The sequence below is a fragment of the Gobius niger genome (genome assembly GCF_951799975.1).
Source record: "Gobius niger genome assembly, chromosome: 23".
Lineage (NCBI taxonomy): Eukaryota > Metazoa > Chordata > Actinopteri > Gobiiformes > Gobiidae > Gobius > Gobius niger.
Window position 1 is genome coordinate 14,111,903 of NC_136874.1, and position 14,193 is coordinate 14,126,095.

General features: G+C 43.1%; 2 protein-coding genes across 2 annotated transcripts in view; both read left to right on the forward strand.

Annotated features, from left to right (window-relative positions):
* LOC306981815 (SLAIN motif-containing protein 1-like) overlaps positions 1-14,193 on the forward strand; it is a gene marked incomplete at its 5' end in the record, with an annotated part of 310,788 nt that overhangs the window by 69,009 nt on the left and 227,586 nt on the right. The gene's annotated exons all lie outside the window — the stretch shown is intronic.
* On the forward strand, positions 142-13,269 carry LOC306982005 (guanylate cyclase soluble subunit beta-2-like; the record flags this gene model as incomplete). The annotated part of the gene is made up of 16 exons (XM_079581747.1): positions 142-209; positions 281-375; positions 2,061-2,221; positions 2,330-2,429; positions 3,980-4,143; positions 4,226-4,289; positions 4,363-4,466; positions 4,551-4,652; positions 5,707-5,797; positions 6,106-6,302; positions 6,382-6,505; positions 8,038-8,186; positions 8,287-8,433; positions 9,689-9,843; positions 12,329-12,510; positions 13,091-13,269. Exons 1-16 carry the CDS (start codon positions 172-174, stop codon positions 13,267-13,269), a joined length of 2,052 nt encoding a protein of 683 aa, XP_079437873.1. The 5' UTR covers positions 142-171.

The window sequence follows — 14,193 nt, forward strand, 5'->3', positions numbered from 1 at the left end:
AGAGAAGAAGAGCAGACATGGTGAGTCGTATTATGTTAGTGATATGGTTTTACACTTTCAGCTATATTAAGTTAACGATAGTGCTCTTATATGAATAGAAATGCTAACAGTTTCTTCCACTTGCTTTATCTCCAGTATGGCTTCATCAACAGTTGCCTTCAGTCTCTGGTTATGGAGCGGTTCGGACAGGAAACATGGGACACTCTCAGGTATGGAACCTCTTACCACCTCTACGCATAAAGTTCTATTGCTTATTTTCTTTTGTATACTTTGATTATAGCTCTCTGGCTGGACTGCACGACCCCTTCATGACCTACACAGTCTACGACGACGCCGTGACGCTCAAACTGGTGCAAGAAGCCTGCACCTTGTTGGGTAAATGATTGATACAGCACTTGTGATGATATGATTGTTATTGTTATCATCATCTAGCCCTGGAAAACGCAAGCAAAACAAATGATTATTACCATTGTGCGAGGCGCGAAACCCTGTGAGAGCCCGATTCAATTAGACCAGAGCAAAGATGGCCGACGTGCTAACAAGGTCCACGAGGAGTTGACCCGCGGCTCCCTCCGAAACAAGTGCCGTTTTGTACTTGCCAAATATAATAACTCAATTTGAGATATTTTCCGAATATAAGCCACGGGGAGAGTGAGGTCAAATGTCGCCCGCTAGCTAACCGCAAAGCAAATCTGTTTAAAGTTCATGCAAGAAGAATGTCCTGTGTCTATATGTTGCTTTCGCAGTTTTGAGTAATTCTGTTCATTTCGGTTGTTTCATCTTCCGTTGCTAAGTTTCTGGAGCTATGATTTCTGAATCTGATCGTGACCTGTTCCAAACCATAGCATGCCGTTAGCTCAAAGTGAAAGGTTGTTTACACTGTTTCGCAACGTAAGCAACCCAGTCTCTCACTTCCTGCTGTCTTTTCTTGACATAAACCTTTAGAATTTTAAACTGAGGAAGAAAAGAAAGAATGTATGCTGCCTTGATGTCATACATAGTAAGTAGTGTGTAGTATAAAGTAGGTCTTAAAACTGATCCTTGCGGGACACCTTTAGTAAAATGATGTTCTTTATATATTATCCTTATCATTATAACAACAGTGATCAAATAGTTAGTAGACATGTTTTTTAAGTGTCTACTATATGTCCATATTAAAGTTAAATGATGCAAAAGCAACTTTTTAAAGGTTACAATGTTGGTCTATGGTCGAAAACAGACCTGGAGCCTTGTTTTGAGCCACTCACTCGCGATCTTTGAGTAATCTTTGAATCTTCTCCAGTATCAGACAAAGCTCCTCCTGTTCCTAAAAAGTCCATCCTGAAGTCCTGTGTATCCAAGAAATGTTTGGCTGTCTAAAACAACACTGGGTTTAAATGGGGCGATCACTTGGAGAATCAGGAAGTGAGACGAAACTACTGCATGTTTTCCTCGTTTTATAACCAACACAGTGTGAGATTGTGATAAGTGTTTGACATTATAACCAAACCTGCAAAAAGCATGAACATAAAAAGAAGCATGTTGTGAGAATGTCTGCTCTATTAGTAATCGCTAATAGGCAGTTAAAGGGCCGCTGCAATATTGATGGAGGAAAAACAGATTATTCTCAAATTGTCATTCTATCATGAGTGCAAAACATTTCATCAAAATAATGTTGATAACTCTCTTATAAACTCAGCGGCTCCAAAATGAAAACTAAAAAATCTCATTTGGCTCTGGCGCTGAATGATAACACGATGCTTCGCCTCACCAATGTACTCAATAAGCCTATAATAATACTACTATGATTGCAGTTTTACTTTCCCGAGCCACATATACACTTTATCTGGAAGGACCCAAATGTGTGCGTAAATATTACGAAATCTCTGCGCTGTTATTGCTAGTTTATCAATAATAGATGCACTTTTAGCGCTAACCCGGGGCTGTCCCCATTCTCTCGTTATGTGGGCCCCCCCGGGAGTAAGGCCTAATAGCAGATCTGTTTCCCCATCTCCGCTGTTGACATACGAATTTGCATAAATTCCCAGTAAATACGGGTAATTACGGGGTTTGTTTTGCAGATGTGCCGGCCGACGTGCTGCTGAAGCAGTTTGGAGAACACTTCTTCAGCTTCTGCAAACAGGCCGGCTACGACACCATGCTGCGGACACTAGGGGGCGACCTCATCGAGTTCATCCAGAATCTAGACTCGCTGCACAGCTACCTGGCCCTGTCCTACCAGGTATGTGGACTGCTGTACCATCATGTGCAAGTACTGTCTGCTTTTTACTACTACTTTCTGCTACTACTATGCAAAACTGTAAGCCACGTGTTCATTTTGTATTTGTAGGAGATGAACGCTCCCTCATTCCGTGTGGAGGTGACGGACGACGGGGAGATGTTGCTTCACTACTACTCCGACAGGAAAGGACTTTACCACATCGTCCCAGGTGCAAAAAAAAAAAAAAATCTGCTTGCTTACAATATAAGAACTGATTTCCAGAATATTCTCCCAAAGTAGAAGTATCCTATGTGTATTTGAGTAATCCTTATTCCTGAGCTCTCTGACATCCTCCTAAGAGCTGAATCAAATAAGTATAGTGAAATATTTAATGTCACAAGGTGCTCACAAACTCACAAAAATTGATGATTTGCTCCTCACCAACAACTACAGACACTTTAATCGAAATATGAATGGAGTGCTGCTGCTGCTAACCATTTAAAAAACACAAGTATCATGTTTTGTTACCATTTTACTCTATTTTCCCCATAGATATAATATAATAATGGCCGCTCAATCTCCTCCTACGCAGTTCCTTTAAAGGGCAAAAAGGTGGGAAGCCCTGCACTCGAGGAGCGGGCGGAGTCTCCACAGAGCTCCAGAACTTGATTGACAGGCCCTGGATCCAGTCAATGCACTGAAAATGCTTCTACTGTTTCGGGCTGATGAACAAAACCAGCGTGGTTAAAGAAAAATTTCACCCACCCCAGTGTTGTCACATGGGTCATAAAGATTTTTAGAAAAAGAAAAACTTTTTGAAGCTAGGCCTTTAAGCCGTTCTAGGGACGTTTGAAGTCCCATTAGAATAAATTCTCCCAAGTGTTTCTTGGAGTCGCCCCTGGCCACCAGGGGGTGGTATTACAGCAATGTCAGCTCCCCGCCATGAGGACCACAGAGAAGCCCGTTCCTCGTCCATAGATTTTTCCACACTTGGCTGCGATTAGCTAAAAAGAGATGCTAATGCTATAAACTTCGTAACGTTCATTGTGTCTACTTGTGTTCTAGTATCACTTTTTTGGTTCGTTTTGTCAGACACTAAGGTTAGAGATGTTAAAGATCTTTTACCTTTACATGTTTCAGCCGCCATCTGCAGGCCGTCATCAGAAGTATCACCGGCGTGCGGTGACGTGTCACTTATCAGCTGTTCTTACTTCCGAGACACCTGGGACACCCTCCTCCAATGATTACGCCCCCTGTCGCCCTGAATCCACCAGGCGGCAGGGGGCGTGACCAGTCTGTCGGACCTGTTGGGACCATCAGACTGGTCACCCCTCGGAAGTAAGAACAGCTGATAAGTGACACGTCACCGCACGCCGGTGATACTTCTGATGACGGCCTGCAGATGGCGCTGAAACATGTAAAGGTAAAAGATCTTTAACATCTCTAACCTTAGTGTCTGACAAAACGAACCAAAAAAGTGATACTAGATGCTAATGCTAATACCCCATCCTCAACAAATTATGTTAGGCTAACCATTCTAGACTGATAATACAGGGTAACACTTTATAATGAGTACACCTTTTTTAGCCTTAATAAATGATGAGATAACACTTAATTCATCATAAACAATTCATTAGTTATTGTCTAACTTTTAGTGGTAGTTATTAAATATCCGTCACGCTTAACTAATGAATTGTTCTTGATTAATTCAATGTTAATTACTATGTATGTTAATGTACTACCAGTATGTACTTGTACTGTCCTGCCGTGCTCCTCCAGGCATCATCGAGGCAGTGGCGCAGGATTTCTTTGACTGCACAGTGCGGATGGTGGTTCTGCAGCAGACGGAGGAGGAGCAGAGGACCGGGAAACAAGAGCATGTGGTGTTCTTGGTCCAGATGTACAAGAATCACCAGGACCCGAGTGAGCCCTGTGACAGTGAGGTTAGTTCAATACAAGTACACACACATCACAAGCATCTTAAGTGTATCGCAAAAACAGGCTGCTTTTGATTTTGATTTTCAGAATACAGACAGATTTGAGAAGAAGAGTGGATGGGACCGGATCAAAATGGCTGCCATAGAAAAAGGTAGTTCAAAAGTTGTGATGATGCAAATTTTCTCCATCTTACATGATTGATTTTTGATATTTTGGACTTCCAGGCCGCCCCGAGCCCTCCTGTAGTCTGTGCTATCCTGAGAAGTTGTGGATAGAGGAGAAGTCGTTCTGCCATGCCTTCCCTTTCCACATGGTGTTTGACACTAATGTAAATACTTTCCTTTCCTCCTCATTTGACACGTTGCCTCATTACTTTGTGCGTAATCCGTGGGGCTTTCTCCGCGTCTCGTAGCTCAGAGTCCGCCAGGTCGGAGTGAACATCCACAAGTTTTTCCCCGCTCTGCTCAGAGATGACGCCGCGGTGGATCAGCACTTCACTCTGGTCCACCCTCAGGTAAAACCAACTGACATTTCTTCCTTGAGAGGCTTACTCTTGGAAACTGGCTGTATATTTATATTTTTACAATGTACAAGTATTTGATATGCATGTAATAATCCATCCATCCATTTTCTTCCACTTGTTGTTGCCAAGTCGTGGGTGCAGCCATCCGAGCTGCCCAAATCACATTGACCCAGCCCCTATGGCTCCTCATGCGGGTGTTGGGTCCATGGAAGGACGGCCTCATGATTCTAATCGGGCCTGTTGTCTCTCAATAGGGGCCTTTACCCTTTGTCTGACTCGTCAACTTGGACCTGTTTGCCATTGGAGACCCTACCAGGGGCACGAAGCCCCCGACACAGCTCCCAGGATCATTCGGGTGCTCAAACCTCTCCACCGTGCTAAGGTGGTGGTTCCAGGAGGGGTGCATGTGATAATATTTCTCAAAATAATCTTGTTAGCTCATCCCTAAACTTTGTTAGCTCCTCCCAGCAAAGTCATTTTTCACATCTCTTTTTGTGTTCCTCTATTTGAGAAAAATCTCAGAATAAAGCTGGGCTACCTGATTTTTTCTGTTGAAACTGTAAAATTTTTAGTTTGAGCCCAAAGTGGTTTCTAGCTCTGACAATCCCTCTTCCGAATTGTTTCAGCAAATGAATTATTTGCATGTTTCACACCCATGTACAGCTTTGAGCTGTGGCAAAATGGACTTTCATCTTCCATTGCTTCATCCAAACTTAGGCGAAGTCTGTTTTATGCAGTGTTTACGGCATACTCTGTAATGGCGAAAATACATTTTCTATACTATGACCATAGGACACCAATAGTTAGCCAGCTTTAACTAAATATTCCTCTTCTGAGAAAATATTTGAATATTCTCAGTTTGAGCAAATTTTGCTGCGCATTTCTAAATAAACTGACCAATAAAACACGTTAAAGCTGTGGTAAAGTAAGTAAAGTGCTTTATATGTCATTATACTGTAAAACAAATGGCGTATATCAGATGGAGGGTTCGTCCTGAGCTGCAGTGACTCGATTTGACGTGTTGCCACCATGTTTTTTCCGGCAGGTGACCTTTACCATCGAGAGCATTCGACAGTTCATCAACAGCCAGTTTGTCCTGAAGAGCTGCTCAGACAGAAGCGCCATCAAACTCAGAGGTGAGGCCCGGCTACTGCGCCCTGCTCACTGTAGAGGCAATAAAGAAAACAGATCCATGTTGTACTGAGTCTTCTGCTAGTTTTTAGTCAAAGCTGGATCTTATTTTTTTTTTAAAGATCTCAGCTGTTTTTCATGCAATTTTGACTTATTTGTAGATGCCATATGTATATGTTCACATTGTCAGAACCAAAAACTGCCACACAGAAGTTGGGAGAGTGAAACATTGTGTCTTTCTAAGTGTGAGTGAAATGCACTGGCTCAGATAAGAACCTCCTCCATTGCTTCCCCCCTGTCCCTTCTTCTCCAGGTCAGATGGTGTGGATGGACTCCCTGGGCTGCATGCTGTACCTCTGCTCCCCCAAACTGCGGAGCCTGCGGGAGCTCCAGGAGTCGGGCCTGCACCTGGCCGACCTGGCCCAGCACGACGTCACCCGAGACCTGGTCCTGCTCAACCAGCAGAGGCTGGCCGAGATGGAGCTGACCAACCAGCTGGAGCGCAAGAAGGTGACCACGACAAAATGTGACGGGTGAAGTGGTCTTGGTTTAGCTGCCGTACATGATGATGCTTTACTCATTTGACCAGGAGGAGCTGAGGATTCTGTCCCACTACCTGGAGGTGGAGAAGGAGAAGACGGAGATGCTCCTTTACGCCATGCTGCCGCGCCACATCGCCAACCAGCTCAAAGATGGCAAGAGCGTGGAGGCAGGTCAGTTATGGGCCGATTTGGTTGAAGCACAGTGGCCCATGTATCGCTCTGATGTTGATAAGGTCTTTTGGACAATTGGATGTTGCCATGTGTTTGTTTTTTACACACCTCATGAGAACCAAATATCTGGTGCACACATAACCAGTGTTCAATGTTTATAGTGTAGAAAGTTGTAACACAGGCTTGTAAAGCGCAAATACAAGGCTAAGCTATTGTTATTAAGATTTTGCACAAATTGTACCTTCATCTCTCTGTGTTGACAAAATTTCTATTTCCATTCCGTTGAAATGGGCACAGGCAGAGATACAAGACAAGGCAAGATTCCATTGATACAGGATGCAACCATGCTGCACCAATGGGCCATTAGCAAGTCCTTGAAACATGGATATATATCACTTCCTATGCCACAAACGTCCTAAAAACATAAAAAAGGTCTCCTTTTTTCATGAAGCTGGTGCTCGTGCTGGTGTTTGTTTGTTTTTTGTTCGCCCTCTTTAATACGGCTGCTACAGCGGGACCCAGGCATCGATATATTTGGGAGCTGGACAGTGTTAAAGTTTGTAGTTTAGAGCTCATGTAGAGAGAAGGAAGCTGCAAGCGCTCGTTGTAATAATAATAATAATGCATTGGTTTTATATAGCGCTTTTCTGGACACTCAGACGCTTTACATTGCACTATTCATTCATTCCATACTTGGTGGTGGTTAGGGCTGAAACAACTAATCGATTAATCGACAACTAATCGATTACTAAAATAGTTGTCAACTATTTCAGTAATCGATTAATGGTTTTCTAGTGAACACAGGTTAAAATTGAGCAAAAATGACATGACAATTATGTATTTTGGATGAAAACCTACTTTATTTTTAAAGCGAGGGTCTGAAGTGTTTTGTACATTGTAAGTTTCATAAATATCTGTCTTTGCCTCGTCCAATCAGAAAGCAGAATTAGCACAAAGGGCCTCCTACAAATGTTTACTTTAAGTTTACTCCATCAACATGTCCTCAAGCGGCGCCACTTTAGCTTTATGTGGTCAAAAAATGGAAAAAATACAATTTCCATGCACCTTTCACAGCCAAGCGATTAATCGATTAATCGTGAAAATAATCGGTAGAAATTATCAAAATAATGGTTAGCTGCAGCCCTAGCGGTGGTAAGCTGCTATTGTAGCCACAGCTGCCCTGGGGTAGACTGACGGAAGCGAGGCAACCAGTCTGCGCCATCGGCCCCTCCGACCACCACCAACACTCACACACAGTTCCCTTCTTAGCTTCCAAGGTCTGACGGGATTGGGCATAGCAATGGCGGTTTGCCCCAAGCCATTTTTTCTTAAGCGATCGGCAAAAGAACTGACGCACCGCTGTTTCTACTTTTTCAAGATTCCAACTTCGTCTTGAGCAAAGCTGTTTTTGCGCCAGACGTAAGATCGGACCCTAAGTCTTCCCGACATTTCTTTGTGAAGTGTGGAGTATTCATGTAGAGCTCCGTGACTGATCTTGGCTGTACATAAATAATAATAGTGTTGTATTCCAGGGGAGTTTGAAGTGTGCACCATCCTGTTCAGTGACGTGGTGACCTTCACAAACATCTGCGCCGCCTGCGAGCCCATCAGAATCGTGCACATGCTCAACTCCATGTACTCCAAGTTCGACCGGCTCACCAGCGTGCACGACGTCTACAAGGTGCGGCCGTTTCCCTCAGCGGGACGTCCCGCGGCCTGCGCTAATGGAAATGTCCAAACAGATATGACGTGAGACGGTTGAACTCCTTTGTCCCGCTCAGGTGGAGACCATCGGGGACGCGTACATGGTGGTGGGGGGCGTTCCGGTGCCTACGGACTCTCACGCTCAGAATGTGGCCAATTTCGCCCTGGGAATGAGGCTCGCGGCCCGGGAAGTCACCAACCCTGTGACCGGGCAGCCCATACAGGTAAGGAGTCAGAAGTAGGTGGTTCCCAACTTTTTTTGTAATGTGGACCTTTCAGTGGTAGTCCGTGTACCCCCTACCCAGGGGCGGACTGGGACTGAAAAACAGCCCTGGACCCTTGTCAGCCTGGCCCAAATTAGCGTAAATGTGACACTTCCACAAATACATATGTTAATCTCTTACCACCCGCCTTAAAGGGGCTAGATGCAAGTTAGTCATTTTATGCTCACTACTGCCACCTCAGGTCTTACGTGTAACTGCAGCTTCTATATTAAGCTTGTGCATGACGGCACTTTCTGAGCGACAGTGCAGGATTTTAGAGGCAGTTGTGGTGAACAGGTCTGGGCTCGTTCTACAGGAGGACCTGGAGGAACATGTAGGGGAGGAAAATACTTATAAGTAGTTTTAACATTTTTAAACTCCTTATAGTCCCTTTAACCGAGAGCATTTTCTCCAGTTCGGCTTTACCCAAATCCAAAGGCTTCTTGACTGAAGAGCAACACTGTAACGCCTCATTTGAAAGCTCAAATCTAGAAAAGTGATGGTAACTTTTTGTCACGTTGTCGCTGCATTTCTGTCATGTTTTTGTTGTTGTTTGTTTTTGTTGCTTTTTCATTACTTTTTTCTGGCTTTTATGTTGTGTTTTCATCTCTTGTTTTTCAGGGGTTTTTTGTCATGTTTTTGTCACTTTTTTTGTGGCTTTTCCAGCACATTTTTATTTTTGGATGCTTTTCTTTTAAGCTTTTATATTTGGGTAAAGCTCGGTCACGCCCGGGGGTGAGGGTAAGGTAAAGTGAGGGGCCAGACCGGTGGCCCTAGAGCCAGTGGCCCTTCTATGCTCTTCCAGAATGGACATATGGCCAGTCCGCCCCTGCCCCTACTTTAAGGGTGATGCAGTTTATTTAGTGCAGAAATCAATCTAGACGCTGATCTAAACTACAGGGTTTCTTCATCTGCATCTTTTATGGACAATTCCTTTAATTAATTTGGTTGGACCTTGTTATCTTAATGTTATTCTAATTATGGAAACACTGCACTTCAATTGGCACCCCAGTCTGTTGTCTATGATCCCATCTCGCCAGGGCTGCCAGCTCCCAGCAGCCAAAAATATTTGAAAAACCGTCCAAAATCCACAGACCGCTTTGTTTTCACCCGTGTAAAGGCTTAAAAACACGGGAACATTTCGTTCTGGGCAGAGTGAACGACTCGTGGTCATTCTCTTTTGATTTCATCCTGACTTGTGGCCGCGCCTGTGCAGATCCGCGTGGGGGTGCACTCCGGGCCGGTCCTGGCGGGGGTGGTGGGGCAGAAGATGCCCCGCTACTGTCTGTTCGGGGACACGGTCAACACGGCGTCCCGGATGGAGAGCCACGGGGTGCCCGACCACATCCACCTCAGCGCCTCCACCTACAGGTGAGAGAGGGAGTCGGGAAACAATCCGTTCTTCTTTACAATTATTAAGGAATGTAATTACAGCTGCTATAATGAACTCATTATTCAATCAGAGCTATATTTGTGCTGCAGTACACTTCCTGTCCACACAGAGGTGCCATCGAGACACAGTACTCGTCTCTGTCACTTGATAAGGAAGGTGTCCGCTGTGCTGGTGCCCCCTGCGCTTATAAATATGCAATGTTTCATTCACAATATATAGGGCCTCTGCCATATTGTCACCAAATATAACGGCATATTAACAATTGAGAGAGGGAGCTAAAAATAATACACATATTTCTGCTGTGACTGCAGTAATAAATCATTACCATCACCGGAGGCACATTCATGGACTATTTTCATGCCCACAATACACAATACTTTCGTTCCTAAGCGCCTCAGCCAGGGTATAAAAGAAGTAGTTTATGGCAAAGCACTGCTAAATGGATGCCCCAGACCACATACGACCACATACACAGAGAAAGTGTATATGCTGAATCTAAATAAAGAGCTAATATTTCTCATACCAGTGAAGTTATAGAGACGATATGATAATGATTGGGATTGATTTGATGTCAATATCAGGGTTTCCGCAGGGCATTAAAAGTCATTACATGAATTGGGCCAAAGTTATGTCATTAAGAAGCATTAAATTATAAATTAATTAAATTGGATTCAAGCTGATATTAAATCGAAATTTCTTGGAAAATTATAACATCACTCAACAATTTCCTGATTGAAAACATCAAAATGATGGTCCTTTCTTTGCTCAAAAGTTGGCCGTTTTTGTCTCTTTCCTCTGTTTGATGAAATTAGGGCTGAGAGATATATTGTTATCATATCGATATCGAGATATGAACATTCAAGATATTAATATCGAACAAGCAATGATATATATCGTTATCATATTGATATCAAGATATGAACATTTAAAACAGTAAAAATCGAAAAAAGCAAGACATAAACGATATAGCTTTTCATCAATAAAACTGCACTCTTTATTATTATATCTATTTTTCTGAAAAAAGCCTGGTTTCCACTAACCCGTAGTTATATAGTATCACATCGATATCGAGATATCTGGCATGAATATTGAGATATGAAATTTTGTCCATATCGTTCAGCCCCAGATGAAATGTTTGCAAATCTTAATAAACAAAATATGCACCAATGTTTTCTTTCAAATATAGTATTTGGGCATTAAAAAGTATTAAATTAGACTTGCTTCTGCCTGTATAAACCCTGGATATATACTGACCAAATAATGTGTCCTGGATTTAACTGAGGCCAGATCTTAACCCCATTGAAAATCTTTGGGATGTGCTTGAGAAGGCTTTACGCAGTGGTCACACTCTCCCATCATCAATAAAAGATCTTGGAGAGAAACAAACAGAACAATTAATCTTTGGATACTGCAGATGCTTATTGGAACAACGCCACAGAGAATGTGCTGTATTCAAAGCTGAAGGCCACTTTGTTTTTAAGCTTGTAATATATTTATTGAGCATTATTCAATGTTTTTAGGTGATGTTTTTTTTTTCTGTAGCAATTACATTTTGTGTATCAATATGGTAATGTAATTTTCTAAGTACTGTAGGCCAGGGGTGCACAAAAATATGCTGGAAGTTTTAATAATTCCACAAGATTAAAGCATCCGAAACGATCACTTTATAGAGCAACAGAGCTGGGATTAAGTTTCAAAGCATAAATAAAGCTGAGGGGAGCGTGGCCCTCCATGCTCAATACACTTCAATATGTGACCCTTGATGAAAAAATATCTTTCAAATTATTTATAACCTGTGCATGCAAATATAAGCCTTTTTAAAAATCTATGTAATGTAAAATCTACATATATGTAATGATAGATACATAGATTACTGTTTATATGTGTATATAATATGACATTTTAATGAATAAGTACTTCAATTAGTCACTAGTAAATTCAGAATGCCATTTATTACAAATATTTCCCATCTCTGTTTGACGGTTATATTTGCTTTGGATCAAAAATATCCCGTGTCTTTAACTTTCACCCCCACATGATTTCCCTCGTCCCTCTTTGTCAGTCATGTGGTCCGACCCGTCAGACCCGTCTGTCCTACTTCTGAACGGCCAATCTATTCAACAGAGATGGCCTCGCGTCCATCGGTCATTCAGAGCCTGACACAGTTCGCGGCCCGGGGAGTTCCACAGGGGTCTGCGCTTGCCCCACTTTTCTTCTTCCATTTACGCTTCCTGACATTGATCTTTGGGCTATACCCCGAGCGGGATCCAGAGCAGGTGAAGCTATTTCCGGACACATTACGCAAATAGGTGGAATGCCCTACCTATTTTTTTACTCTTTACTGCAAGTATTTTAGCCAATCATTCCATATCATCATTGCCCAGGCCCCACAGATGTTTTTTTTTTTTTACAGCAGATCCCCTAATCTTGAGCATCTTGTCTTCAAACCACCTTGACTTTCAGTGAGTTGAAAGACGCTGGGTTCGACATAGCGGACCGCGGTCAGATCGAGGTGAAAGGAAAGGGACTCATGACCACCTACTTCCTGCTCCAGAACCTGCGCCGATCCGACGACGCCATCATGGGGCGAGACGAGTCCCAACGCTCCTCCTCCCTCCTCGACAAGGACCTCCAAACCACCAAAGGCAAGACATCGGGACATTTCAAACAAACGGATTTCCCCAAAAAATATCGCTAATGGATTGTGGCATCGCGGTGACAACTCGCGCTCTTAATTTGACAGTAATTATCGGCGCGGTTGACTAATCGGTGTAGCCTTTTGAAAAGCGTTTTTAGTGTTTTAGCAGAATGAGTTTAAATGGCAGCGCTAATTGGGCCGACATTAAAACGCGCTCGCAGCCCACCCCCTCGTCGGGAGTAAAAAAACGCAGGAGATGACAAACACAATTAAAATCACGGCGGCTCGGAACCATTTGGGGAATTTGAGCGCTCGAGTGATTTCGGAGAGGGATTTTTTAATGTGATGGACTTGCGTTTGATGAGTCTGAAAACGAGATCTAGCCTCTGACATCTCATCCAGAAGCAGATTTTTAAATGAATGTGTAGCCAGGTTGAAAAAAATATTATTATATCGACAGTTTTTCTCATTTCTATGAAGCATTTGTCAAAATAGACGTGAGATGTGGGACAACCTTGACGCTTCAACGCTTTGTTAAATCTATGCAAACCGTTTGAAATCATCATTTTTCTACCTTCTTATCACAGATGCTGATGGTGTTGGTGCATCAGAGAGCATATCCTCATTGCCCCGTGACCGCCAGTGCACCTCGGGGCCGCCCCTTGAGGCCCCCGGGTGCCCGTGTGCGTGGGACATCACCTCGCCGTATCCCGATAAACACCCTTTATCGAAACCGCAGAGCAGCCCAGTATGTCTTATTCTCTAACAATGCAAATGTTCTACTTGTGGTTATGTAGGCGTACGTTATTTTAGTCGTAGTAATTTAAAGTCAGTAAAAGTCGTTGTTGTAGTAGTAGTAGCAGAAAAGAAGTGAAGTAGTTGCACTTGCAGTCGATACTACCTCGGTGGTTTAGTTGTTGTAAATTGTTAAATAAGAATCATGCTGCATTAGTCGTACGTAGAGCTTTTCCAGACTCTCAAAGTCACTTTATTTTGTAGCCACAGCTGCCCTAGGGTCGCCTGATGGAAACGAGGCTGTGAATCATGTGCCATCAGCCTCTCCAACCACCACCAACCACTCATTTTGACTGTTACTGGAACTGTTAAATGGACATATGATAACTATTACTTATAAGTTTGTGGTGCTAGTTAAAGCCACTGTATGTGTCAGTCAATAAATATAATGAAATATAAGCTGTTCTTGGTATGAAGGTGTTTATTGGTGATAAAACAAAACAGAAAAAACTGAATTTACTATGAGCGGGATATTACATGAGAGGCCTTGTTGTAGATTTGCTAGCCAAACATGTGGCTTAAATGCATAATAATGCATTTTAATAATACATTTATTTGTTAGGGGCCTTTCTAAGCACTCAAGGTCGCCATACCTCAAGGAAACACATTAAAAGTACAATACACGAACATTAGTTTACAATAAACAAGACAATGTAAAGTTCAGGCAGCAGGTGGAGACCAGCCGCGTGGGTGTCTCCTGTCCTTAGACTTAGGTGAGGAAAAACTAAGAAACCCAGTGGGAGAAAAAAGAAACCTCGGGCAGAACCAGAGAAGGAGAGATCCACTCCCATGGACGGACAGGCTGTAGATAAACCCAGGGTGAATGGGTCCCTCAGCAGATGAACCGAGACCGCAGAAGAATGTCCAGTCCTTGTTGGAGCTTCAGTTCTTCTTG